Source organism: Enhydra lutris, unplaced genomic scaffold (genome assembly GCF_002288905.1).
Source record: "Enhydra lutris kenyoni isolate GAN:26980312 unplaced genomic scaffold, ASM228890v2 scaffoldscaffold86, whole genome shotgun sequence".
Lineage (NCBI taxonomy): Eukaryota > Metazoa > Chordata > Mammalia > Carnivora > Mustelidae > Enhydra > Enhydra lutris.
In genome coordinates, this window is record NW_019154170.1 from 5,532,212 (window position 1) to 5,557,942 (window position 25,731).

A 25,731-nucleotide genomic window follows, 5' to 3' on the forward strand; every position below is an offset into this window, starting at 1 on the left:
ACGGACCCCGCCCCCAGGACGGACCCCGCCCCCAGGACGGACCCCGCCCCCAGGACGGACCCCGCCCCCAGGACGGACCCTGCGCCCAGGACGGACGGAGGCAGGGGGCTGTGGGTGAAGCCGCGCTGGTCCTCTCCGTCCCTGTAGAGCGCCGGCTGTGACGGTTTGCTGGGCTCGGACGCCCGCGAAGACCACTGCGGCCGCTGCGGCGGCGCCAACGAGTCGTGCCTTCTGGTGCAGCGCGTGTTCCGAGACTCCGGTGACCGCCCGCTCTGTCCTCCCCGCTAACCAGAGCGGTCCCTTTAACGAGCCTCGGGCCGGAAGCGAAGTCCCGAGCTGATTGGGCAGTCTGTGGCCCAGCCCCCTCTCGCTGATTGGTTATTCCCAGATGGCCCCGCCCTTCCCGGAGCAGATAGAGGTCTAACTCTTTCCCTGCTGTACTTAAGCGAGAATAACGCTAACTCCAAAAGTTAACCCATCGTTTGGGGCTACCAGGACCCCCTCGTACCTTCTTACCGCAGTATCTCATTTAATCCTCAAATCGTCCCTCAAATACGCTCCCACCTGCGCCCCAACCCCCTCCTTTCCTCCCACCCAGGTGCTTTCGCCGGGTACTGGAACGTGACCCTGATCCCCGAGGGTGCCAGACACATCCATGTAGCCCACCGGAGCCGCAACCACCTGGGTATCGCGGAGTTTAAGGGGGGAAGCGCCCTGCTGGCCGCCTGGGAGCAGCGGGGGTATCCTGAGGCCGGGGGCGGAGGACGCCAGGGTCGGGAGGCGGACGGGCCGGTCCGGGAGCCCGGGCTGATCTTTCCCTTGCAGCGCTGATGGGGGGCGACGGGCGCTACGTGCTCAACGGGAACTGGGCTGTCAGCCCACCCGGGACCTACGAGGCGGCGGGCACCCGTGTGGTCTACACCCGCGAGGCAGGGCCAGAGGAGATGCTGAGCGCGGCTGGGCCCACCTCCCAAGACCTGCTCCTGCAGGTGCGGGCCAACTTCCGCGGGGGGGTGGGGGAGATGTAGGGGATGGTTGGGTTACAGGAGGGAGGCGGGGGGGGGGGCGGGGGGGCGGAGAGGGGAAGCCCAGCTGCGAGGTTCCAGCTCAGCTCCCTAGTGTGACACCCCTCCAGGTCCTCCTGCAGGAGCCCAACCCCGGCATCGAGTTCGAGTTCTGGCTCCCTCGGGAGCGCTACAGCCCCTTCCAGGCCCAGGCACAGTCCTTGGGCTGGTCTCTGCGGCAGCAGCAGCCTCAGGAGGTGGATGGGCAGCCCTCCAAGCTCCCGGCAGCCCCAGCTACCACTGTCCCACGGATCCCAACCCCCGCCCCAGGTGAGGCAGCACGGCCTGGGAGGGAGCAGGCAGGGAGGGGAGGCCTGTGCCCCTTACCGTACCACTCCCGCAGACCCCTGCTCACCCTGCCCTGACACCCGAGGTCGCGCCCACCGGCTGCTCCACTATTGCGGGAGTGACTTCGGTGAGAGACTCTTAACCCCAACCCTCACATGCCTCCTAATTGACCCGAACTTGACCCGTCCTGCTGACCCTTGACTCCCTGACTTGACTCCAACTTGACTCCTTCTGATCCTTTGCCCTAATCTGCCCTTTGACTTCTCATTGATCCCTGACCTCGCCTGACCCCAGCCCCTCCAGTGCCCCATCCGACCCCAGTTCCTTTCTTTGGCAGTGGGGTGTGGGTGGATGGGCGCCCAGGGTAGAGCGTCCCGCCAGCCTCCACATGGCCCTGCCCTCAGTGTTCAGGGCCCGAGTGCTGAGCCGCCAGCATCAGGCCCAGGAGACCCGCTACGAGGTTCAAGTGCGGCTCATCTACAAGAACCGCTCGCCGCTGCGAGCCCTCGAGTACGTGTGGGCCCTGGGTCGCTGCCCCTGCCCCCGGCTGGACCTCCACCGCGAGTACCTGCTGGCTGCCCAGCGCCTCATCAGCCCAGACGGCACTCAGGACCGACTGCTGCTGCCCCACACGGGCTATGCCCGCGCCTGGAGCCCCGCGGAGGACAGCCGTGTGCGCCTGGCCGCCCGCCACTGCCCCAGCTGAGCCCCTCGACAAGGCCCCTGCCACGTGCCACAAGAAAGACACGCCGGACCAGGAAGCCAGGAGATATCTTACACCTCGAAACTGCGTGTCTGCTTTGATTCCCTTTGCCTCACACTCACGTTCTTAGAGACACTGTCACGAACAAGCCCGTGCTACCAGGAAGCTCGCTGCTGTTTAACCTGACGCCCTGTGCTTTCTCCTCTCACAGACACACAGAGACTGCGTATAGTCAAAGACGCTCTAACAAACAGGCCCATCCCCAGAGGACATGCCTGACGAAACTATAATGTCCCGCTTTCCTGGTTACCAGCAAGGCCAGAGATAATCTTGAGGACCTTAGTAGTTCGGCTGGGTTTCTTTCTCTCCTTCCCTCTTTCTCTCTTAAAGCTTTTATTTTATTTTTTAAGCTTTTATTTATTTATTTTTAAAGATTTTATTTAGTTATTTGACAGAGAGATCACAAGTAGGCAGAGAAGCAGGCAGAGAGAGAGGAAGGGAAGCAGGCTCCCTGCTGAGCAGAGAGCCTGATGCCGGGCTCGATCCCAGGACCCTGAGACCATGACCTGAGCCGAAGGCAGAGGCTCAACCCACAGAGCCCCCCAGGCGCCCCAAGCTTTTATTTTTTTTCAGTAGCCTCTACACCCAGCGTGGGGTCCGAACCCACAGCCTGGAGATCAAGAGCCGCTCGCTGCACAGACTGAGCCGGCCGGGGCCCCTGGCTGGTTCCTTTCAGGCAACGCCACCATCCATCCCGCTTGTATTGAATTTTTCAAGGCACCTGGTTAAGCATACTGGGCCACAGACACCCTGGATGTCCTCGTACCCAGACCCACAGTTGCGCTGTCCCTGTGTGTACCCCAGCCCTGTCCTTCTCCCAGCCCAGTGCACCCTCCCACGCCCCCTTGGGGGCCATGCTGTCCTTGCACGCCATCCAGGGCCGCCCCCCAGGAGAGGAGGCAGGTCACAGCTCTCAGCCTGTCCCCTACACTCCTGTCCTCCTGGAGATCTGCTACTCCTATATTCTTCTGGGGCCAGGAGGGCGGACCTTGCTCATGTGTGCATTGGGGGTACCTGGGGGGTGTCACTCAGCAAACCATCTCCTTGGGGCTCCCTGGAAGGGCCCCCCCCTTTTACCTTCCCTCCCTGCTGGGTCGGCTCCCACGCTGCCATTTGGGGCAGTCTAACTCCTGTACCGTCCATGGTTGTGTTTTACTCTGGGACAAGGGCTGCTCAACGGGGAGGTCTCAGGTTCAGCCCCCCGACCTTGCAGGTGACCTGCTGCCAGACCTGGCCCCTCTCTGGGCCTCAGTTTCCCCATCTGAGCGTACCTTTCCAGCCCCTCGCAGCTCTGAGCATGGGCACCATGCTCTTTGGGCTCCGGCCGGGTCCTTGCACCCCCGGCCTCTCCATCCAGACCTGGCCCTGGTGCTGAAGGTGGGGGCCCCTCCAGTCCCTCCACAGAAAAGTGGGGCACAGTTCTGGAGGCGGCGCGATGCCCGGGCGCCCCCTGGTGGCAGGACGGGAAAGGACGGGATTCAAGGCTCCTGGAATTGCCTGCAGCCCCCAAGCACCCCCCCCCCCGGGCCGCCCACTGGCACCCACTTCTCTCCTGGTGCTTGCCTTCCTCGGGAACACCTCATCCCACACGCCAGCCTCCTCACATGGCACCCACGCCCAGGGTGCCTCTGTGCCTGTCGCTCCAGCCAGCACCTCCGCCCTCAGCCCGCGGCCGCCCCCTGTGCCGGGCTGCTGTCCTGCGGGTGTGTCGGGGAGTGGGGTCCGCGGGACAGCCCCGGCTCGAGCTCCCAAAGCAGCTGGCCCGGCCGGCGAGGAAAGGCCAGTGTGGGGCGCAGACGGGACGGCCTGTGGGCCCCCTCCTCACTGCCCCCTCCCTGGCCCGGCAACACTGTTTCCAGGGACGGTCACCGACAACCGCAGCAGACATTGCCTTGCTTCCTGGATGTGCTCTTCAGCTTTAAAACCAACAGGACAACAAGGAGAAGAGAGAAGTCACAATTCTAAAGACGGTCAAGTCCCTCCCAAGGGCAGTCAAGTCCCGCACAGGGATTAAAGCCACAGGTGGGTCAGGCAGAGCGATGGGAGCGGCTGCCCAAGCTCTGCGTCTTCCTCCACCATCGCCGGCTCTCGGCTCTTACTAGTTACCGTGTCCCCCGGGAATACGCTGTGCCTGTCGGGGTAAGGCTGAATCGGCGCCCGAGGGGCCCAGGGGTCACAGTCCAGAAGGTCTGCCTGCAGCCAGCTCCTGGCCGAGGCCTGGTGGCTCACAGCTGCGAATTCTCTGAACCCACTTCCCACAGGAGGCCATGTTTCGTCAAGGAGAAAGAACAAAATCAGGCACGTTTGGGAGCGCCTGGGTGGTTCGGTTGGTTAAGCGACTGCCTTCGGCTCAGGTCATGATCCTGGAGTCCTGGGATCGAGTCCCACATCGGGATCCCTGCTCGGCGGGGAGTCCGTGTCTCCTGCTGACCTCTCTCTTCTCATGCTCTCTCTCTCTCTCAAATAAATATATAAAATCATTTTAAAAAATCAGGCACGTTTGGAACACATCTTATTAGTAAAAGGATGAAAACTGCAACAAGGATCAGTGCCCCCCGGAAGGGTTCTCCCCGCAGCCCTGCAGGGGCTGGCTCTGTGGTTCCTGTGGCTTTCTTACTATTTTGTAACTCTCTACAGCCAGCATCCCCACCTACCCGCGCCCGTTCTTCCTTCCTTCTGACCCGGAACTAGAACTTGGCCCCAACAGCTGCTGAGAGTCCCCGGGGGAACCCAAAGCCCCCCAGGGTTACATGCGGCCCATGCCGGGAACTAGCATAGCCACCGGGGGGCACAGCTTGGCCGCGTCTGCTCCAGGTGAAGGGGTCCTCCTGTGACGGGCTGAACCCCCATCCAAGTCCTAGTCTCCAGACCTGTGAACGGGAGCTTATTTGGAAAAAAAAGTCTTTGCCAAAGCAGTTAAGAGTCTCAAGATGAGATCATCCTGGATTGTCCAGGCGGGCCCTAAACCCAGTGACAGGTGTCCTCGTCAGACAGAGGAGACAGCTGCAAGGCCACGGAGGCGGCACTGGAAGGACACGGCCATAGCGCAAAGATGCCTGGAACCGCCCAGCGCCGGAACAGGCGGAAAGGACCTTCCCCTGGAGCCTCTGGAGGGAGCTTGGTTCTGCCATGACCTGACCTCCACTCCGGCTCAGGCCTCCAGAACACGGGAGAACGAATCTCTAGCTGGAAGCCTCCCAGTGTGTGGTTATCCGCGTCTGGCTCCCCAGGACACTGCAATCTCCGACAGGTGCCCCAGGAAGCAAGAGCTCCAGTCACCAAAGGCCGGTTCTAGAATGTTCCTAGCAGCTTTCATCACAATAACCACACATGGGAAACCAGCCCAGCAACAGAGGAACGGTGTAGCTACACCGAATGGAATAGTGTCCTCACCACTCAGGACGAAAGTGCGGCTCACTCCTGCCGCGGGGGGCGAATCTGACAGCCGCGGCTCCGAGTGGCACCGGCGAGGGCCGGACACAGCGACGTAAGTGACATGCAAGGACAAAGTAAACACAGGATGGGGGCGCCCCCTGGGGGTGGCAAGTGACTGGGAGGGACTGGCCGTGTTGCCCTGCTAGCTCTGAGTTTCTGGTTACACTCTTCTGAACGTTGAAATTAAAAACAAAACAAGGGCACCTGGGTGGCCCAGTCGGTTGAGCCTTTGACTCAGGTCATGATCTCAGGGTCCTGGGATCGAGTCCCTGCTCCGCGGGGGAGCCTGCTTCCCCCACACTCGAGCCCCCACACTCATGCTCTCTCTTGCTCTGCCATCTCTTTCTCTCAAATAAATAAATAAAATCTTAAAAAAACAAACAAACCAGGTCTGAGGGGCTAGAGGTCATTGTTTCCACCTGGTAAGACAGGTGTGTCCTCCCACCTGTGCTCCCTGGCGAGCTGATCCCTGGAGGTCCAGGGAAAATCTTTGAGGGGACACAGCTAGAGCTTATTTTGCTGCGCCTTGGATGGCAGGGGTCAGTGCCAGGTGCAGAGCGAGCCTGGTGCCTCCTTCTCCCACCCTGGACTATGGCCACACCATGTTCTTCAAATAGCTGGGCCAGCGATAAGCAGATTCCGAGATCCCTGTCCCCCACACTCCTGTGGACTTCTCAGCCTGCAGCGGGAGGCAGGGGAGGCTCGTTAATGATTACACTCAGTCTCTCCCTCGCTCCCAGCAAAGCCTGCATCCCCAAGCAAAGGCAAAGTCCTCCCACACCTTCCAGGTATCTGCGAGGTCGGCCTCACCCACTCACCTCCTCTATCCCCTTCACTCATTCAGCTCTAGCCACACTGCCCATGGCACTCTTCCTCTAACCTGCCAAGCATAGTCCTGCCCCAGGACCTTTGCATGTGCTTTTCTCTCTGCCCAACAATGTTTGCCCTGGCTTTCATGAGACCCATGCCCTCTGACCTGACTTTCCTATCTCCTTCATGCCTCTACTCAAATGCCACCTCTGCAGGGGCGCCTGGGTGGCTTGGTAGTTAAAGCCTCTGCCTTCGGCTCGGGTCATGGTCCCGGGGTCCTGGGATCGAGCCTCGCATCGGGCTCTCTGCTCAGCGGGGAGCCTGCCTCCTCCTCCTCTCTCTCTCTGCCTGCCTCTCTGCCTACTTGTGATCTGTCTGTCAAATAAATAAAAATCTTTAAAAAAAAATGCCACTTCTGCAGACGGGTCTTTCTCGGACTGTTCATGCCATGGCCGCCACCAACTCCCAACTCTGCGCCGTATCCCCCCCCCAACACTCATATATTTTTCATACTGTTGTCACCTCCCCAAATCCTCAGGAGCAGGGATTTTTCTCTCTCTGGGCCGTTACTGTACCGTGGACTGTTGCGGCAGGACCTGGCATACAGTGGGCGCTCAGTATTTGCTGAATGAGCTAATTAATGCATTGGACCACTGGCAGCTCTCAGTGCTCCCTCCTCCTTCACTGGCATTCTCAAGGGTGAGGACACAGGCAGGGGGACAGGTGGCCACCACCAGCCGCAGACAAGCCGGGCCTGCTCTGGCAGGAACAGGGATGACATGTCCATGGACCGTGGGAGGCAGCACGGACACCAACAGTGTCTTCAAACGCTGTCCAGTGTCCCTGGGGCGAGGTTATTCCCGGTTGAGAACCACAGAATTACAGCCTTGCCAGCGCCCTGCTAAGTCTCCCCCGTGTGTTTCCGCCAGAAGCTGTGATGGGGGCGCCCGTGGGCTTGGTCGGTTAAGTGTCCGAATCCTGATTTGGGGCTCAGGCCGTGATCTCAGGGTGGCGCTCAGCAGGGAGTCTGCCTGAGAATCTCTCCCGCTCCCTCTGCCCCTTCCCCTGCTCATGTGCAACCTCACTCTCTAGCAAAGAAATAAATCTTTAAAAAAAGAAGTCGTGATCACCCGGAGTCTTGGAGAAGCAGCCCTTGTGTGGGAGGGGCAGACCGTGGCGGACACTGCGGGGCCCCAGGTCCTTCCTCGCTGTGACTGCAGATGTCCGGCTAGGGACTTGTCTCTGGGCGAGGGGAGGTGCCCCAGGGTTACAGACCCTCTTGGGGGCTGCTGAGACTCAGGACTGGCAGAGGCAGGGGCCAGCCACCGGGCCCCCTGAAGGTCCCGTGCTCCAGGTCCTGCTCCCCCAGCTGAGACCACCTCCTAGCTCAGCTCCTCCCACACACCCCGGGCAGCTTCCCGGCTCTGCCTCCAGGAACCAGACCCCAAATAGGGGGTGTTCTATCTTGCGAACAGGCCGTTGGGCTGAGTTTGCTTTTCGCATCTGTGTCTGTGCAGCGGGCTTGGTACCCTCCTTGGGTGTCCGCCTGGTTTTATGACTAGGGCCACGCTGGTGTCAAAACAGAGACCAACCGTGGGCCGTCAGTGACACCCGTCCCCCTCCTCCCCACTTCCACGAACTCACTCTGATGGCAACCGCCAGCACCCCCTTTACTGAAGGCTTCCTCCGCCCCGGGCCCCACACCGCTTGCAGGGGGCACAGGCTGGAACGAATGGCCATGGCCACCCCCAGGAACCAGCTGGGAGGGTGGGCGGGAGAGTCTCCGGTGCGCAGAGGACACTGGCTCCCATGGGATGAGGTCCCGTGGGATGGGGCTCCAGGCGCCTGCAGCGGCTAAGGGCTTGGCGATTCTCTTCCTTCGTCTCCAGAACGCACCTCCAGCCCTGACTGGCGTTCTCCCAGATCCCGGCCCCAAGCGAGGGCTTGTCCGCCCATCCTCTCGCCCACTGTCCTTCCGGAGCCTCCTTGGCCACACGCAGGTGGGCGTGGCTGTCCCACCTCCAGATCCTCAAGCAGAGCCGTGGGCTCCGCCCTGGCCCGGGGCTCCACCCACCCTGACGGAGCACCCGGCGGCGGGACCAACGGCCAGACCACATCGGTCCCAGGAGCTTTATTGAGCCCTCGCTAGCAGGCGAGGTGTCTCAGCCGCCAGCAGTGTTGCAGGCACCGCAGTGGGGGTCTGGGGCGGGTCCAGTGGCAGGTGACCTCGGTGCTGGACTCGGAGGTGGGCTCCAGAGAGGACTCGGATGGGCCGGAGACGGGCAGCCCGGTGTCCGAGCTGCCGCCGTTGGACTGCGCCGAGGGCCCCTTCTCCTCCTGTCCGCCGGACTGGGAGGCCTCGGGGGCCGGGTCCCCGGGCCCATCCGAGGTTTTGTTGGGGGGCTGCGTGGGGACGGTGGCGCTGCTGGGGGACTGCACGACGGCGGGGGCCTGGCTGGAGGAGGGGCTGGGGCGCAGCACGGTGGAGCCTGAGGCCTTGGGGGCCGGCTGGGGGTGGCCCGAGGAGGTGACAGGTGGCCGGGGCTGCTGCTGGCCGGCAGCCTGGGGTCGCTGGCCGGAGGAGCTGGCCCGTGACCGAGGCTGGCCCCGGGACTTGCCTGGCAGCCGGGAGGTGCTGGCTGGGGAGCGCCGCGGGGACCGGCCGAAGGTGGTGCGTGAGGGGGCCGGCTTGCTCCCGGATGAGGGGCTGGTGGAGGGCCCCACTCGGGAGTGCGCCGACGAATCCGTGGAAAACTTGGGCTGGCGTGTGCCCCCCAGCTCGCCAGCCAGCAGCTGTGTGGACACGCTGGGCGAGGCCTTCACTTGTCCTTCTGGAGCAGACTCACGCTTGCTTTGGCTGCAAAGAGACCGGCCGCAGGGGTGAGGTGGGCCTGGCTGCACCTGTAGGCCCGGGGCGGGGACGGGGTGGCAGGGACGGAGGCCGTCCCCCCATCCTCCACGGGGCCAGCTAGCTACACTGCAGGCCATGTGGCACATGCCCAGGCCCGACCTCCCGGGGGTGGTGGCTACGTACGGTCAGCTCCCAGGGCAGCTGTGGGGGTGACGAGAGCCCGGCCGCGGGCCAGGGTCTGCAGGACTGGTTCCCGAAAGCGAAGGAGAGAGAGGCTGACAGTGAGGGGCTGGCGCCGGAGGGAGGCCGGTCAGGGTGAGGACAGAGGGGGGCAGGAGTGAGAACGAGCAGGGGCTGGCGGGCTGGGACACGGGCAGACAGGGCTGGGAGAGACAGATGGCTCCGCGCCCAGGGAGTACACACCGTCCCGGGTTATTCCCGCTGCCACGTCCAGAGCTCGCCCGCTGAACTCTCTCACGACGCTGTCCACGGCCTCGTGATGCTTTAGAAAGAGTGGACGAATGGCGTGATGATACAGCATGTGCGCCCCGTTCCAAGGCCCGGGAATCATGCAGAACAACAGGAAGGCGCACTGTGGGCACAGGGCGAGCATTACACTCTATGACCCTCAGGCACGGGCCTGGACCTCCCCCATCGGACACCCCTCGGGGACGGCCTGGACCTCCCCCATCAGACACCCCTTGGGCAAGGGCCTGGACCTCTCCCATCAGACGGGCCTACTTCCTCAGACAGGGGGCTGAGTCTCCCCCTCGCACCCCAGGAGGCGGCACAGTCCTGTGTGTGTCCCGGGGCCCCCCACCTTGCCCGCGTAGTAGAAAGGGAACCAGGACAGGAGTAGATCGCTGAAGAACTCGGCCAGCCCGAACAGGCCGTACACCACCCAGTAGGTGAGCCACACAGTGTCGTCGTCTTTGCTTGGGCTCTCGATTGCTTTGATTCTGGGGGAGGTGGGCAGAGTCAGGGGCCATCCACAGCCCCCAGATGCGCCCCCTCCCCTGCAACGAACAGCCAGCAGGCACTCACGAAGCATATGCTGGGTACACAAAGCCGATTACATTGCACAGTAGAGACGCCCCGAAGCCGAAGAGAAGATACAGGCTTAGGAGAGTGGCGGCTCCTGCGGAAGAGAGGGTGTGGGCTGGCGGCGCCTCCGAGCTGGGCCACGGTGCCCCCAGCCGCCTCCTGGCCCCACAGACCCAGTCTGCAACAACCACGCCCCCAGAAGCCTCAGGAGCCCCTCCAGGATGTGTCTGCTCCCCCTGCAGCCCCCGGACGACCCCCACCACGCCCTGAGCCCCATGTTCTGTGTCTGTGACCAGTCATCCGGTCAGTCTGTCCCCAACCTCCGGACCGTGAGCTCCTCAGGGGCATGCGGGGACCTTGGCCCTGACAGGTAGAATGGCCGCCCAGTAAACGTTTGTTGAATGAATACGTGACCATCTGCGAGTGAAGCTGCTTACTCCAGGTCCTGTGGGACGGGTGGGCACAAGGGCCAAGCATGCGAATGTAGGGATGGGAGGAAAACCTAAAAAAAAGGCCGCTCTGCCGGTAAGGCTTGATTCCCAGGGAGCAGAGAAAGGCAACATTTGTAATTCTGATCTCACGGAGCTTTTCATCCTCACCCCTGCAGACAATCTGGGCAGGATCATCTTCTGTGGGGGCGTCCTGGGCGTTGGGGGCGCTGAGCAACAACCCTGGCCCCACCCCATCGGTGCCAGGAGAACCCCCAGTCGTGACAACCACCCATGTCATGTCCCCAGACATCGCCCAGTGTCCTGAGGGGGACAGCTTGGCCCCGTGTGAGGACCCTTTTCTGAGTACAAGACAGCTAAGCACAGCAGAGTGCCCCGACGCAGGAAAGCCCTCTGCTTTTCCACCTCCCGCGTGATACCAAGCAAGTCTCGAGGCCTGGAGCCTCAGTTTCTCCATCTGTCAAAGGGGCAGTAATGGCCCTGCCTCCCAAGGTTGCCATGGGGATAGCTAAATACCATTCCACAGAGGAGCAGCCCCTGTCTACATGTTTACTGAGCACCTCTAGGCACACAAGCACGTTCCCAGAGATGAGGGCTTCGAGAAAACACTGTTAGGGGAGCGGGGGGCCAGGAGCGCAACCTGCTCTGAAAGCAGTAATGGTATATACCGCGCTTATTAAGTCATTCGTGGGGCAGGTCCCGACAGTCCCCCCTGTGGCTCATGGGCCAGAACAACATGGGAAGCCGGGAAGTGAGGCCCAAGGTCACTCACAGAGCCTGCCTCCCACCCCCCAGGCTGTTATATGCAGAGACAGAGGTCACTTGGGTACCAAAGGCCAGAGTCCCCCCCGCCTTCCCTCCACCTGCATTAGTCTTTATCCCCAGGGCCTGGGGTCAGGAGCGGGAGGGGAGCCTCCCCAGTTGAGGAGTCACTAGTCACTGCCTCCTCTGGGTTTCCTCCTTTGTGATCTGGGCTGGGGATTTGATCGTTTGGGGCGGCTGGGGTTCAAGAGTTCCCACGCCTGGGTGAGGGGAAATGGCTAGGTGGGGAGGAGCGGATTTCCTAGGGCACCTGTCCCCTCCATCCCTTTTCCTGCAGCCTCAGCAATGGGCAGGTGACCTTGGACACGGGGGAGGGCACAGCCCCAGAGTTCAGCAACAGATGGGGCTTGGGGGTGGGGCGGTTAGGGAGGGCTGGATGCTCTGGACTGGGCAGGTGGCAGAGGCAGCCTCCGGCAAAGCCTCAAACCCTCTCGGCCTCAGTTTCCTCCCTGTGACTCCCAGCCTCCCCACAGGCCCCTTCCCGGTGCTCTATGACCTAAATTTCCTGCCCACGGGTACCAAGGGTGTGGAAAGTCGGCAGAGAAGTCAGGGCCTGCTCCCAGGGTCAGGTTCCTGGCCGCGCCAACCTGGTTGGGGACAGGAGGCCTGGGGCAGTAAATGTGGACCTTTCCCCAGATGCCAGGCACGGGAATACCCCCGCTGAGGGAAACGGAAGGAAAGAGGCCTCCGCGGATCTGCGCACAGAGGGTGCTCAAAATATATACCCTGTCCTCACCCAAAACCCCTGCCAGGTCTGGACAAAGTGTCCCTGTGGCCCATTCCTGGGGGCTTCCTGGAAGAGGTGGAAGCACTGATGGGCCTGGAATACGGAAAAAGAGGGGAGGAAGGCACTTAAGGAGTGCTTGCTAGACAGTCTGGGAGCCTGCCGGGGCCACCCAAGGTCACTGAGGAAGAAAGGAAGAGGCTTTACTGGGCTGGAGAAGCTGGACCACCAGCCAGGCTACTCCATCCCGCAATGGTCCCTTATAGGCCGGAGCAGCCGGACCTCATCTCTAGGGTCCCCCCCTCCAGTGTTTCTCCAACTCCACCACCGCAGTCAAACAACCCAGCTCAACTATTCACGCACAGTGGGCCGAAGCCGTTGGGGAGGAGAGGGAGAGGGCAGGCCAAGGGAGGGTACTGGCAGGAAAACAATGGAGGGAGGAGAGATGGGAGTGACCCTTCCCCTCCTGGCCTGGAGCAGCATCCTTCTCGAAAAAATGAAAAAACCGTAAGATCTCTACACTTGCTTCCAGGCTGGGCTCCACGAGGGACCGGGGGTGTGGCAAGACTCCCAGGGCACTGGCTGCCTCCCCCAGGGCATACAGAGCAACTGGAAGAACCGGACTTTGGCCTGGCGGTCACCCAGGGCCACCAGGTAAGGGGCAGCGACGGCCTCCAGACCCGAGGACGGGAGTGAAGGTAATTCAGGGGCCGAGAGAGGGGGTGACACTCGCCCGAAGTGGCACCGCGGGGCAGGGGAGAGGCCGCAGGCAGACGCGAAGGGGTCCACGACCCCTCCCCAGGATCTCCGTCTCCCTGTGGGGACAGTGGGGTGAGCCCCGCCGTCGGAGCCCGGACCCCGCTGAAGGCGCCAGCCGGAAAGGGTCAGGTCCGGGACCCAGGTGCCCCAGGACCTCGATGTGCCCGAATGCGAAATAGGGCAACTGCCCCCAGCGCCCCGGACGGCTCACCCGCGGCCAAGTACCGCTTGTCGACACCTGTCTTGGCTTCGAGAGCCCCTAGCGCTTCGGTGGCCAAGTTCCTCTGTTCCAGAAGGCGCTCGAAGCGCTGCCGCAGGCCGTCCATGGCACCGGCGGGCCCGGGGCTGGCAGCCCGAGCTCGACCGCTGCCCCGCGCACCGGCCCCGCAGCGCGCGTGCCGCCTTCCCCAGGCGCGAGCAGCTCGGCTCCGCCCCCGGGCTGGTCTCCGCCCCCGAGATGGTCTCCGCCCCCTGTACCCCGCTCTGGCCAATGGGAGGGCAGGGCGGACAAAGGAGGTGGGGCCTGCCCCGTCTCCCCTGCCGCATGGCCCTCTGGCGGGCCGCGGCCGCGGCAGCCGCGACTCCAGGAGAAGGGGGCGGGGCGCGGAGGCAGAGGGTGCAGATTGGCGGAGCGGGGGCGGGACGTAGAGGATTGGAGGGGCGGGGTCATGGCCAGGGATTATTGGCTGAGCTGTTGTGGGGGCGGAGCTGGTGGGTGGACCCAGAGAAAGATCAGAGCTGATTGGCGAGAACAGGGGAGGGGCGGGGCTGATCATAAAGGAGAAGAAACAGAATCTCAGGGCAGGGGGATGGGACGGAGCTAAATTCAGGAGGCGGGACTTACGGGGAAGAACAAGTCCGGTTGGACGGGGCAGGAGGCAGGGCTGATTCAAGAGGGAGGGGTGTGCAAGAAAGTGGGCGGGGGCAGGTAAAGGGGCGGGGCCAAGGCTAGCAACGGGGTAGCAGCTCCTCTTGGTCGGAAGATTTGGTCACTGTCCAAGTCGGGGAGACCGAGGGTCCAGAGGATTTGGGTCTGCGGGAGACCGGGGCGGGCGTAGGTCCCCCCCGACCTCGGGCAGATCTTCGCTCTCCTTAAGGGGGAGCCGCAAGGCCCTCTGGGAGTTGAAGCCTTCCGGGGGTTTCTATGGCCTCGGGGGCGGGGCGGGCGCCTGGGCCGACTCGGCGGTTTGGCCAGGGGGAGGGGCTTTCGGAGGCCCCGGCCCGGCCCCGCCCCCGCCGCCATGCGGCCCGCCCGGACTGCGCTCTGGCTGCGCCTCGCAGTGGCCCTGGGCCTGGCCCTCGTTGGCCCCCTGCCTGTGGGGTGGTCCTCGGCCCGGGCCCCCATCTATGTCAGCAGCTGGGCCGTGCGGGTGTCCCAGGGTTACCGGGAGGCCGAGCGCCTGGCGCGCAAATTCGGCTTCGTCAACCTGGGGCAGGTGGGTAGGACCCCAAAGGACAGGAGGACCGGGGTCTGGACCACCCCGGAGCCTGGAGACGGGAGGGCTACCCAAGAGGTCAAGAACCCCCCCCAGCCCACCCTCGCCTCGGCCAGCTTTAGATCCTGGGACCTCCGGAGGGCACCTGGCTGGGGGAGGATGCCAGCAAGAGGTGTGGGCCACTGTCCTGGGGGCTCCCTCTCCGAGCCAGGTGCCATGGTTGCGGATGCTTCCCCACGTTCCCAGATCTTTCCTGATGGGCAGTACTACCACCTGCGGCACCGGGGCGTGGTCCAGCAGTCCCTGACCCCACACTGGGGCCATCGCCTGCGCCTAAAGAAAGACCCCAAGGTGAGCCTGGCCTGGGGGCCTTGGCCACCTCCTGCTATTCAAGTCACCTGCTCTCTCTGAGTCTGGGTTTCCACTTGGTATCCCCTTTCCCCCGCCTGTGGAGAGCAACGGGGTCCCAAGGGGTGCTGCGCTCACCTCAGGGCCCGGCCCGCTGTCCACGTTCCTTGTTGCCCCCCCCACTCCCCTCCTCTATCTCACCCGGAAAGATCAAGATTCCTCTGTACTCCATAAAGACGGCGGGTACCATGGGAAGGGAAGTGGCCCTTTTTAGGACAGAAGCAATGGCTCCAGAGTAGGAATCCTGCCTGAAGTCACCCAGCGAGACTGAGAGGCTCAGAGGGGTGCCAGGTTGGGGAGTTGGGGGTCGAGGCTGAGTCTGCAAGGCCTCAGGAGGCTTGCTGGGGTGCGGGCTGGGCCCCCGGGGCTGATCAGTGGGGAGGCAAGAGGCTCTGTACTTGAAACCCACTGGGAGCATTGGGGACAGAGGTTGCTGTTTCCAGATGGGATTTGCCAATGTACTGGATTTGGGGGACAGAGAGAAATCAGGGCCAGCTTCCAAGTCTGAAGCTGGGCAGACGGGAGACGATTGCCCCATTACTGAGATGGGGGTGAGGGCACGTGAACTGGTTTTGGGGGGTGGGAGAGCAACAAGGTGGAAGGAAAGGCAGAGGTCTGAGGAAGAACAGTCTGGGCCAGGCAGAACACATGTGCAAAGGTCCCAGGGTGAGGGAGCCATTGTGGCTGTAGCAGGGGGAAGCTGGTGAGGGCCAGATAAAGCAGAGCTTTGTGGCCCCTGGAGGGGGGGGGCAGCATGGGAGGGTCTCAGCAGGGGGTGATGCTACTGTGTTGTAGAGAGGGATGAAGGCAGAGAGGGAACCAGGGAGGAGGCAGGTATGATCATCCAGGGATGTCTTGCAAGGGAGGGGGAGGAGTAGTAGAAATGGCCACTGCAGGGGTGGGGGAAGATGGGCAGGTCTTGGGCAGAAGGATCTAGAACAGGGACTAGGAAAGGGGCAGGCTTGGACTTAAAGAGCTGTAGCCGCATGTCAGTGGGCCCAGGGGAATGGTGATCTGAGGACCTTGGTCCCCTCTGCAGACAGAGCCCCAGGCACGTGGGGACCCTAGAGAGTAGCCTCAGCAGACACAAAGTCCCAGGTCCTGTCCCACACCATGAGGGACCCAGGACAGGCGGTGGACAACCGGGACACATCCCACCAAGCTGTGGCCCCACCAGTGATCTCCCCTTGGAGGACCTGGGGGCGAGGCCCGTCCACCGTAGAAGGAGCCCCAGGCCCTCCGGCCGGGAATCAGTGGGACAGACGGGGAGAGGCAGGGCCCTGGAAGGGGCATGGGTGGAGGGCGGCTGGCTTTTGGGGTCCAGCAGCCCCTGCAGTGTGCATCCACCTCCAGGTGCAGTGGTTCGAGCAGCAGACGCTGCGGCGGCGGGTGAAGCGCTCGGTGGTGGTACCCACGGACCCCTGGTTCCCCAAGCAGTGGTACATGGTGAGGCAGCTGGGCTGGGGGGACTGAGCGGGGTGGGGCCAGAGCGCCCCTGACCCCAGCGCACCTGCCTCACACAGAACAACAAGGTGCAGCCGGACCTGAACATCCTGCAGGCCTGGAGCCAGGGACTGTCAGGCCAGGGCGTTGTGGTCTCTGTCCTGGACGACGGCATCGAGAAGGACCACCCGGACCTCTGGGCCAACTACGTGAGGCTGTGGGGTCCGGTGTGCAGGGGTGGAGGCTGCCCCAGGTCCCACAGCCAGCCCCCATCCTTCATGTCCCCACTGCGCCCCCAGGACCCCCTGGCCAGCTACGACTTCAATGACTATGACCCAGATCCCCAGCCGCGATACACGCCCAGTGATGAGAACCGGTGAGTGTGGCACCCTCCGGGGTGTGAGGGCAGGCAGCCCCCAGTGCCTGGCGGGAGCCGGTGGGGGGCTGTAATGGGCTCCCCTCTTACTTTGGCACCAGGCACGGGACCCGCTGTGCTGGGGAGGTGGCAGCCATAGCAAACAATGGGTTCTGCGGCACGGGCGTCGCCTACAATGCCCGCATCGGAGGTACGCAGGGTCTGGCTCGTGCACCCCGGGGAGGCACCTCTGGGGGATACAGGCCCCCAGGGGTGGGGGTGCGGTGGGACCATCCCTGAGGCCTGACGCCCCCTCCCACCGCCGCCTGCGCAGGCGTGCGCATGCTGGACGGCACCATCACGGATGTTATCGAGGCCCAGTCGCTGAGCCTGCAGCCGCAGCACATCCACATCTACAGTGCCAGCTGGGGCCCTGAGGACGACGGCCGCACCGTGGACGGCCCGGGCATCCTCACCCGGGAGGCCTTCAGGCGCGGCGTGACCAAGGTGAGCGCACCCCGGGGCCTCGGGGCCTCGGCGGGGCGGGCCTGGGCCTGCTCTCCAGGCCGACGCCCCCAGCCCGGTCCCCCGTCCCTGTGTGCAGGGCCGTGGTGGGCTGGGCACGCTCTTCGTCTGGGCGTCGGGCAACGGCGGCCTGCACTATGACAACTGCAACTGTGACGGCTACACCAACAGCATCCACACGCTCTCGGTGGGCAGCACCACCCGGCACGGCCGCGTGCCCTGGTACAGCGAGGCCTGCGCCTCCACGCTTACCACCACCTACAGCAGCGGCGTGGCCGCCGACCCACAGATCGTGAGTGCCCAGCTGGGTCTCCTCCCTCCCTGCCTGTCCCCTGCCCTCTTCCCGCCTGTCCCCTGCCCCTTCCCGCCTGTGCCTTGTCCCCTCCCCACCTGTCCCCTGCCTATCCCCTGCCATCCTCCCCAAATGTCCCCTGCCCCCTCCCCAACTATCCTCTCCTCCTTCCTGCATGTTTTTCTCTCCTCCCATTCTACCTGTCTCCTCTCCCCACCTTCCCTCCTGCTCCCCCTTCCCTCCTGCCTCCCACTTCCCCTCCTCCCAAGGCTGCCCAGTGACAGCCCGTCACACGCTCTCCTGTCTTCCAGGCAGGGCCAGCTCCCCCGGTGTGTGACCTGGGGGGCTCTCAGGGCCCTATTCTTGGCGGGATCTCTGCGGTACCTTCTCGAACCCAGCCTGGGTTTTCATGTGTACCAGGCCCCCCAAGTGCCCCTGTCTGCCCCTAGGTCACCACAGACCTGCACCACCAGTGCACGGACAAACACACGGGCACCTCGGCCTCAGCCCCGCTGGCTGCGGGTATGATCGCCCTGGCTCTGGAGGCCAAGTAGGTGACGGAGGGGCGCCCGCTTCCCGCGCTCTCCCCCAACGCGGCCCCAGCTCACCTGCCCTCACCTGCCCCCAGCCCGTTCTTGACCTGGAGGGACATGCAGCACCTGGTGGTCCGGGCGTCCAGGCCAGCACAGCTCCAGGCTGAGGACTGGAGGACCAACGGCGTAGGGCGCCAAGGTGAGGCAGGGCTGGCTGGAGGGGGCTGGGGCGCCGTGCCCGTGGAGTCTGTGATGACTGCCACTCCGCGCAGTGAGCCACCACTACGGCTACGGGCTGCTGGACGCCAGGCTGCTGGTGGACATGGCTCGGACGTGGCTGCCTACGCGGCCCCAGCAGAAATGCGCCATCCGGATCGTACACACCCCCACGTGAGCGCCCTCCTCAGCCGCCCCCGTCCCCCAGGCTCGCCCGTCACCTCCCCGCACCTGTCATTGCCGTCGGGGGGGGGGGGGGCTGGTCCCGAGGCCTCCGCTTCCCCATCTATCAGAGGAGAGGGTGGGCCCCTCGAACTGAGCCCAGACCCCGCCTGCTGGCTGCCCAATCCCCCAGCAGGCCCGCAGGAGGGGCCCTCACCCCCCACGCCGCCCCTAGCCCCATCCTGCCGCTGATGCGAGTGAGGAAGAATGTGTCGGCCTGCGCGGGCCGTGCCAACTACATCCGCTCACTGGAGCACGTGCAGGTGCAGCTGTCGCTGTCCTACAGCCGTCGGGGGGACCTGGAGATCTCGCTTACCAGCCCCATGGGGACCCGCTCCACGCTCGTGGCCATCAGGTACCGGGGCGGAGGACCGGGCCGGTGGCCAGTGTTCATGCGGGGTCAGGCCAGGTCTGAGTGGGTTTGCGCTGGCTGGACGCCTGGCTCACCACCCCGCCCACCGTGGGAGCCCTCCCAGCCACCAGCACGTAGCCTCCACCCCGCACCCTGGCGTCTGTCCCAGACCCTTGGATGTCAGCGGCCAAGGCTACAACAACTGGATCTTCATGTCCACCCACTTCTGGGACGAGGACCCGCAGGGCTTGTGGACTCTGGGCCTGGAAAACAAGGGCTACTATTTCAACACGGGTGAGAGCTACAGGCAGGCTGGGGCCTCGGGCTCTGGGGCCTCCCGGGCACCCCACTGCCGAGGGGCTCCTGGCAGTCTCCCTGGGAGACCGGGCGGGTGCGTCTGGCACCGAGTGCACCCAGTCAGTGGTGCTCAGCCCGGGCGCCATTAGGGTCGGGGACTCCAGCTCGGGGTCGGGGGGCTGGGGAGAGGGGCCCAAAAGGGCAGGACCAGGTGGTCAACAGCCTCTCCCCCTCCTCCCCGTGCCCACCGCGACCCCTGCCCAGGGACGCTGTACCGCTACACGCTGCTGCTCTACGGGACGGCCGAGGACATGGCCGCGCGGCCCTCCGGCCCCCAGGTGACCAGCAGCGCGTGTGTGCAGCGGGACACGGAGGGGCTGTGCCAGGGTGAGTGCCTGGCGGGGCCCGGCCTGCCGGCTGGGAGGCAGCAGCAGCGGGCAGTGTGCGTGTGCAGCCTGGGGAGGGACAGCAGCCGGGCGATGGGGCTCGGCCTCATGCCCCCGTGTGTGTGTCCCCTGTACAGAATGCCACAGCCCCGCCTACATCCTGGGCCACCTCTGCCTGGCCTACTGCCCTCCAAGGTACTTCAGCCACACCCAGCAGGCCGTGACCCCGGGGCCTGGGCGCTCCGCGACACCCACCCTGCGCATCTGCTCTAGCTGCCACACCTCCTGCTACGCCTGCCGCGGGGGGTCCCCGCTCAACTGCACCACCTGCTACACGCTGGACGAGCTTCGGGGCTCCTGCTCAGGACCTGTCCCTCCCAACAGCACCCCCCCCCCAGCCCACTGCAGTGGCCCAGCCCAGCTGCCACCGTGGCCAAGCCCAGGCTGCGGTGCTGGCCTTGTTGGCCATGGCCTTGGGGAGCCCCTTCCTCTGCAGCGTCCTGTCTGGAGGCTGCCTGCCGCCATGTGGGGGCCTCCTCCGTGCCGCGCCCCCCCCATCGCCACCCCAGGGCCGGCTGCTGGCAGGAACCTAGAACCATCTGACTAGGGGGCAGACACAGGCCTGGGCAGGCACCGCTGTCCTGCTCCTTTGCTTCGGACTGGAACCCCGGCTGGGGATGCGAGAGCCTACCCCGAGAAGGCCCTGGGTGACCACCGAGGGCTCGGGCCAGGGGTGGCCTGCAAAGAATCCTGGACCTGAAATGGGCAGGTCCAGGTGAAAGAGAGAGAGAGAAAAGTCTAGTTACACAGTTTGGGGGGGGGGGGGGGGGGGGCCGAGGTGGGGCTGTGACCACCCTCCCTTCCCAGCCCCAGCAGTGGGTGGGAGGGGTGAGGGGATCCAATGATCCGGAGTCTCAGGCACCACATCCGTCAGAGTTTGCAAATAAAGGTTGATTAGGAGGTTCCCCGTCTGCCGTCTCCTTTGGGGCAGGGGCAGCCCCCCCCCCCCCGTCCCCATGGCAAGGTCCGGGTTTCCTCTGTGCTGCGCAGAAACTGTCTTCTCCCAGACGTCAGGCCCCGGAGGATCCAGCGGTCCACAGAGGCAAGGGGGTGAGCCCCGCTCGCAGATGGCCAGCTGTGGCGGACTCCACGGGCGGCCTGCTGCCTCCCTAGCTCCTCCAGAGGCCACTACATCCTGCCGGGCGGGCTGCCGCTCTCCCGCCTCGCACGGAGGGCCCGGTTAGAGATTATCCTCCTTTTCCGCTCCCGAGGGTCGTGGGGAGGCTGGGGGAGATAGCGGCTGGAGGTATGTTGCTATCGCTCACCCCAAGCTGGATTTTCCCGCTCCCTGTCCGTGCAGGAGCCTGGTCTGGGCCTGTCGCACGCGTGGACTCCCACGGTGTGGTGCCTCCTGGGTCCGCTTCCCTCCCTGAGCATTGTGGACTCGGGGTCCATCCCCAGGGCGGCGTGTGGCGCCTGGCTCGTGTTCTTGGCCGAGTGGACGGAGGTATTGGGCCGATCCGTCCATCCGTGGAGGCATGTCGGGGCTGCGTCGTGATGCCCGCCACTCTGAGCATCTGTCCAGGAGTGCTGGGCCTCGTCCTCGGAGCCCTGGCGGTGTCACCCGCACAGCAGCCCTAAGCCTGGCACCTGCTTCACCAAACGTAAGAGCAAGAGATGGAGTTTCCCCCCGGGCACAGGGTAAGTGCCCAAAATGTGCCCGCCTGGGGCAGCCACCCTGGGAATGAAGCGGTTCTGTAAGCCGTGGCAGTTGCCTCATGACCCAGCAATTCTGCTTCCGGCCTGAGCCCCACCAAGCCACACCAGCTCTACACGGCCCTTCTCAGCAGCAGGATTCAGGTGGGAACAACCCGAGTGCTCATTAGCTTGTGGGTGCCCCAACAGGGCATGGTCCACGCTCACGCGGAAACACTACTCAGCCACGAGCATGGGGGTGAGGTCCCCACGTGTGGCCCCAGGGATGGACCGGAGCCCATGACGCGCAGGGAGGGGACCAGACACAGAACTCACGCGGGGTGTGAGTCCACGCATGTGACACGCCCAGACCAGGCTCCTCCGTGGACGGGAAGGGGGCTCGTGGGGTCTGGTGGGAGGCAGGGAATGGCCACTGATGGGGACATGGCTTCTTTTTGGGGTGATGGAATGTTCTGGAACTAGACTGTGGTGATGGTTGTACGTCTCTCTCTCTCAAAACCACGACTGTACACTTTAAACGGTGGACTGTATAGTACGTAGATGACCACGTCCAATAAAGCTGTCAAAAGGCATAGACACCCCTCTGATCTGAGCTTGTCTTCCCACCCTAGCTGTCAGGGCAGGAGCCCAGGCGGGAAGTTTTAGGGACCAGAGGGGCGACCATGATGGGATCTAGCAGGCGAGGCGACGCCGACCTGCCTCCAGCGACCCTGGCCACCTCCCAGTAACCCGCACAGCCGGGGCAGTAACTGGTTCCCACGACAGCCCACGTGGGTTGTGCGCCCTGTCCCCTTTCGGCAGAAAACCGGGACTGGTGTTTTGTGACGCCGCGAGGGGGGCCGGGACAGGACCCCACGCCCACCCGATGCTCTTCCAGGACCCGCGAGTCGGGCAGGCTGAGGTCACATACTCCTCGGTCTGGTAGGACAGGACGAGGGCCGCCTCGTGCGCTCTCCCTTTAAGAGGGGGCGTGGCCTCTCGGCGAGAGGCGGGCAGGAGACGGAGGAGGCAGTAAGCCGTGGCGTGAGCCTGGAGGCGGGGCCCCGCGCTAAGACCGGAAGCGGAAGTGTCTCTTCAGCGGCTCGGGCGGCTCGGTAGGTGCGCCAGGGTGAGGCGGTAGCGGCGCTCGAAGCTTTCGCAGGGAAACTGAGGCAGCGAGGGAGCCGGGAACTGAAACCCCTGGCCCCATGTTGTCGGTCGTCGGGAGGGCCAGAGGCGAAGCGAGTCCGAAGGGGCGGGGCGGGGCGGGGCGGGTTCCCTGGGAACGGGGCTCCGGCGGGTGTGTAGGAGTTCGCTGGGCGGGAGGAAGGGCCCGGGGAAAGGCGGAGAGGCGGACGTCGCCGTCATCGCCCTCTTCTCTCGCCTCCAGGGATGAGTTCCAAGGCCAAGAAGCGAGTGGTGCTGCCCACGCGCCCGGCGCCCCCCACGGTGGAGCAGATCCTGGAGGACGTGCAGGGTGCGCCCTCCGACGACCCGGTTTTCACCGCGCTGGCCCCGGAAGGTACGGGGAGGGAAGGGACGCCCCCGAGACTCCGGCGCTGGGGCAAGGGCGGCGCGGCCCAGCTGCAGCCCGAGCCGCAGCTCCACCCCCGCACCCCGCGGCCAGATCGAGCTCGCAGCCTCGTACGGCCTGGCAGCCAGGGGCGCGCCCGGGGGCTGGGGGGGGGCGGAGCCGGCTCTGGATCCCGCGCAGCGCGTGGAAGTTCAAAGGAAAAGAGGAGATTTTCCTTTTTCACTTGTGGGGGCGAGAATGCGTGGTGACAAGGGACATGGCAGGACGTCGGGGTCTCGGGGCCACGAGGGCGAGTGGGCACAGAGCCGGCGGCCGCCGCGGAGGCGTGCGGGAGGGGCATGGGGCGGCCAGCCGGGCAGCCCAGATGTCTCCACCGGCTTCACGCGGCCCTGGCTCGGGGAGGCCCTGGCTGCGACCGCGGTGAGCTTTGTGTTCTGCCCCGTGGCTTCGTGCATTCCTTCGTGAAACTGTCCCGGAGCCCGTCCGGGAGGTGCGAGGCCAGGCCAGCCGCGGGACGGGGTGCACTTGCCTTCCTCTGGCGGAGACTGTCCCCGCTGTCCGCACGGGTCTGGGGAACCACGGTCGCAGAGAAATGCCTCGGGAGCTGAAACAGGACCACCGCGGGACAGGAAGGACGCGCTGCTTTGCTCCGCGCCGCGGTGCTTCGTGTGCACGAGCCACCCCCGGCCGGGGCTGGCTCTGTCGCGGCGGTGGGGGGCAGTCCCGGGCTGCGCGAGGGCCCTCTGAGGGGCAGCTTGCTCGCAGCCGCGTGTGTCGTGTGGCCCGTGTCCCTCCCTAGTCCCGACGCAGGTGGTGAAGTGACTTGGTCAAATCCCAGTGTCTGCGCCTGTCCCCAGACCCGGGAGCCGGGCAGGCGGAGAGCGTCTCGGCATGTCTCTGGGGCCTGCAGCCCTCGCGTGTGTGCGCTGCCCGCCGGGCCTGTGCTCTTCTCGGACGCAGGGGGTGGGAAATGCGCCGTCTCCCCGACTGTGGGGTTTCACAAGGCTGCTGGCCGGGGAGGAGGTTTGGGGGGCGCGACCCGGCGTCTGGCTTCCAGACCGGGTTGGGAGCCGGCCTGCTCTGTGGTTCCCTCGTGGGGTCGGTTTGCGGGAGTGGAGGCCGATACCCGGGCCGGGCCTCCGCGCACGCGCCAGGCTTGTTCTGTGATCGGTTCCCTCCAGTGGCTTTGCTGAGGGGATGAGCTGTGCCCTCTTCCTGTCCCTCCCTGACCCGTGCGCATGTCCTGTCCCCAGGCGCCGCAGGCCTCCCCGGGAGGGTGGAGGACTCCGAGGCCCGGCAGGAGCAGCTCTACCAGCAGAGCCAGGCCTACGTGGCCATGAATCAGCGGCTGCAGCAGGCGGGCGACGGGCTGAAGCGCAAGTGCGAGGCGCTGCGGCGAGCCGGGGAGGAGCTGGAGCGCGAGGTCGGCCAGGTGAAGCAGGTGGCGCTGCCCGGAGCCGTGGCTGCCTCCTTGGGCTGAGTGGTCCACCCGCTTGCCCGAGCACCTGCACCCTGGGCAGGGCGGCCCCCGGCTCCCCGTGACTCCTGATCTGCCACAGCTTAGACCCCCGGCTCCCGTGGTCTGGGTGTGTCCCGGTACCCAGAGAGCCCCGGAGACACAGCTGGGCATGGGCCCCTCCCTGGGGGTCAGGCCTGGGGCGGTGAGGATGCTGCTCACCCGGGGCCATGGAGCCCAGACCGGACTTCGCATGGGGCCCCGCACCCAAGGCCAGGCCGTCCACCCTCCTCTCCCTCCCTCTGGGGTCCCAGCTCCCTGTAGACTGAGCTGGTGGGATCCGCTCTGCCGCCTCTGCCATCTCCACCTGAACCGCAGGGCCCCCCGGATTCTGGAAGAGGCTGGGGTTAGGGTTCTGTTCCGTCCAGCACAGTGGCCGCGGCTGTGCGCGGAGCCCTTGCCCGGCAGGGCCCAGATGTGAGATGGAGCCTCTGGCGGGTGCCGGCCCTGAGGACCCTGAGCTAAGGTGTGGGCGCTCCCGTGGGCCAGGGTCCCGGTCGGGGTGCGGGACCGGCCTGGGAGCTGCGGGACTGCATCACACGGGGCTTCTGGCCTGGGCCCCGTTGAGGACAGACTGGCCCGTCTCCCATGCAAGCACTCAATGGCTGCTTCCGTCCTGGTAAGCTTTGCCTGTGGGTGGGTGTGGGGGCCGTGGAGCAGAAGCAGATCTTGAAAAGGGCTTTTCACCCCAAAAGACAGACTTCCAGGAGACCAGAGCAGCAGTGGCTGTGCGAGGCACCACAGAAGCCGTCCGCTTGTGGGTGTCCCCCAAAGCCCCCCGGGTGCAGGCTGCTCGGCCCTGGCCCCTGCGCAGGTCGCCCGGGAGCAGCCACTCTCCTGGGGTCTACGGGAGCTCGGGAGCAGCACAGCGGGGCCTGACACTATGACCCTGAGCGTCCCAGAGGGGTTTCTCTTTCCCTGAAGAAGGGGAGCCTGCTTAAGCCCAAGAGTCCCCCAAAACTGGAAACCAGAATGTATGCCTGGGGGCACAGGGGTACAGAGAACCCGGGCGTGGCTCCAGCATTGGCAGTGGACGTCGTGACCGCCCAGCCCAGGGCCCCTGGCCCTTCAGCACCCTTCCGCAGCTGCTAACAGCCCACCTGCTCGGCCCTGGTCTCCAGCCGCTGCCGGACTCCGGGGTCCTGTCTGCTCTGCGGAGCCCCCTCTGGGCTCAGGCCGGGACATGTGCGCTGACATCCCTGTGCTGCCGTCCTGGGGCCCAGGCCACGCTCCAGCTCTGCCTCCAGGGACCTGTCCAGGGAGGACTTCTGAAAGCTTGTGGTCGTCTGCTGGCTCCTGGCGGCGGCCCGTTCGGCAGTCCACATACCGACCCCGGGTGGAGGCCCCTCCCACCCCCCATCTGCTCGCCCTTGGGAAGGGAGCCAGAGGCCATGGTGTGGTTCAACAGCTTTATTAAAGGTGCATGTGAGCCGCCTGGTTCCACGGCTTCCTCCCGCCAGACGACGGCTGTTTGGTGTGGTTAGTGGGTTCGTGGGGGCAGACAGGGCTGTA

At 64.8% G+C, this 25,731-nt stretch overlaps 4 protein-coding genes across 4 annotated transcripts in view; 3 read left to right on the forward strand and 1 right to left on the reverse strand.

The window, feature by feature from the left end:
- Window positions 1-2,426, forward strand: part of LOC111161790 (ADAMTS like 5) — a 6,526-nt gene extending 4,100 nt beyond the window's left edge. The window contains exons 8-13 of the mRNA XM_022525749.1: window positions 148-259; window positions 599-685; window positions 826-989; window positions 1,136-1,334; window positions 1,408-1,479; window positions 1,757-2,426. Coding sequence (XP_022381457.1) covers window positions 148-259; window positions 599-685; window positions 826-989; window positions 1,136-1,334; window positions 1,408-1,479; window positions 1,757-2,058 — 936 coding nt within the window. The 3' untranslated portion in view covers window positions 2,059-2,426. The remainder of the gene's footprint in view (window positions 1-147; window positions 260-598; window positions 686-825; window positions 990-1,135; window positions 1,335-1,407; window positions 1,480-1,756) is intronic.
- Window positions 2,427-9,040: 6,614 nt separating this feature from the next.
- LOC111161889 (receptor accessory protein 6) lies at window positions 9,041-13,411 on the reverse strand. The gene is made up of 5 exons (XM_022525945.1): window positions 13,221-13,411; window positions 10,256-10,349; window positions 10,032-10,170; window positions 9,635-9,803; window positions 9,041-9,217 (listed from the first exon to the last, which is right to left on the reverse strand). Exons 1-5 carry the CDS (start codon window positions 13,333-13,335, stop codon window positions 9,180-9,182), a joined length of 555 nt encoding a protein of 184 aa, XP_022381653.1. The 5' UTR covers window positions 13,336-13,411; the 3' UTR covers window positions 9,041-9,179.
- Window positions 13,412-14,250: 839 nt separating this feature from the next.
- LOC111161811 (proprotein convertase subtilisin/kexin type 4) lies at window positions 14,251-20,081 on the forward strand. The gene is given in 17 exon segments (XM_022525786.1): window positions 14,251-14,445; window positions 14,692-14,796; window positions 16,207-16,299; window positions 16,377-16,505; window positions 16,596-16,672; window positions 16,774-16,862; window positions 16,986-17,158; window positions 17,256-17,468; window positions 17,918-18,018; window positions 18,097-18,200; window positions 18,274-18,391; window positions 18,573-18,794; window positions 18,961-19,085; window positions 19,353-19,475; window positions 19,612-19,862; window positions 19,864-20,029; window positions 20,032-20,081. Coding segments are annotated over 17 exon segments (2,334 nt in total).
- Window positions 20,082-22,257: 2,176 nt separating this feature from the next.
- Window positions 22,258-25,678, forward strand: LOC111161628 (chromosome unknown C19orf25 homolog). Its single transcript, XM_022525389.1, has 3 exons — window positions 22,258-22,284; window positions 22,560-22,691; window positions 23,957-25,678. Exons 2-3 carry the CDS (start codon window positions 22,562-22,564, stop codon window positions 24,181-24,183), a joined length of 357 nt encoding a protein of 118 aa, XP_022381097.1. The 5' UTR covers window positions 22,258-22,284; window positions 22,560-22,561; the 3' UTR covers window positions 24,184-25,678.
- The last annotated feature ends 53 nt before the right edge of the window (window positions 25,679-25,731 follow it).

Bases quoted from the DNA above. Each gene is read 5' to 3' on its own strand.
- LOC111161889 (XM_022525945.1), bottom strand. From the start codon at position 13,335: ATGGACGGCCTGCGGCAGCGCTTCGAGCGCCTTCTGGAACAGAGGAAC. The intron at 10,350-13,220 runs GTGAGCCGTCCG...TCTCTTCCGCAG, and splicing joins CAAGCGGTACTTGGCCGCGG to GAGCCGCCACTCTCCTAAGC. The intron at 9,804-10,031 runs GTGGGGGGCCCC...CTGTGCCCACAG, and splicing joins CTTTCTACTACGCGGGCAAG to TGCGCCTTCCTGTTGTTCTG.
- LOC111161628 (XM_022525389.1), top strand. From the start codon at position 22,562: ATGAGTTCCAAGGCCAAGAAGCGAGTGGTGCTGCCCACGCGCCCGGCG. The intron at 22,692-23,956 runs GTACGGGGAGGG...TCCTGTCCCCAG, and splicing joins CACCGCGCTGGCCCCGGAAG to GCGCCGCAGGCCTCCCCGGG.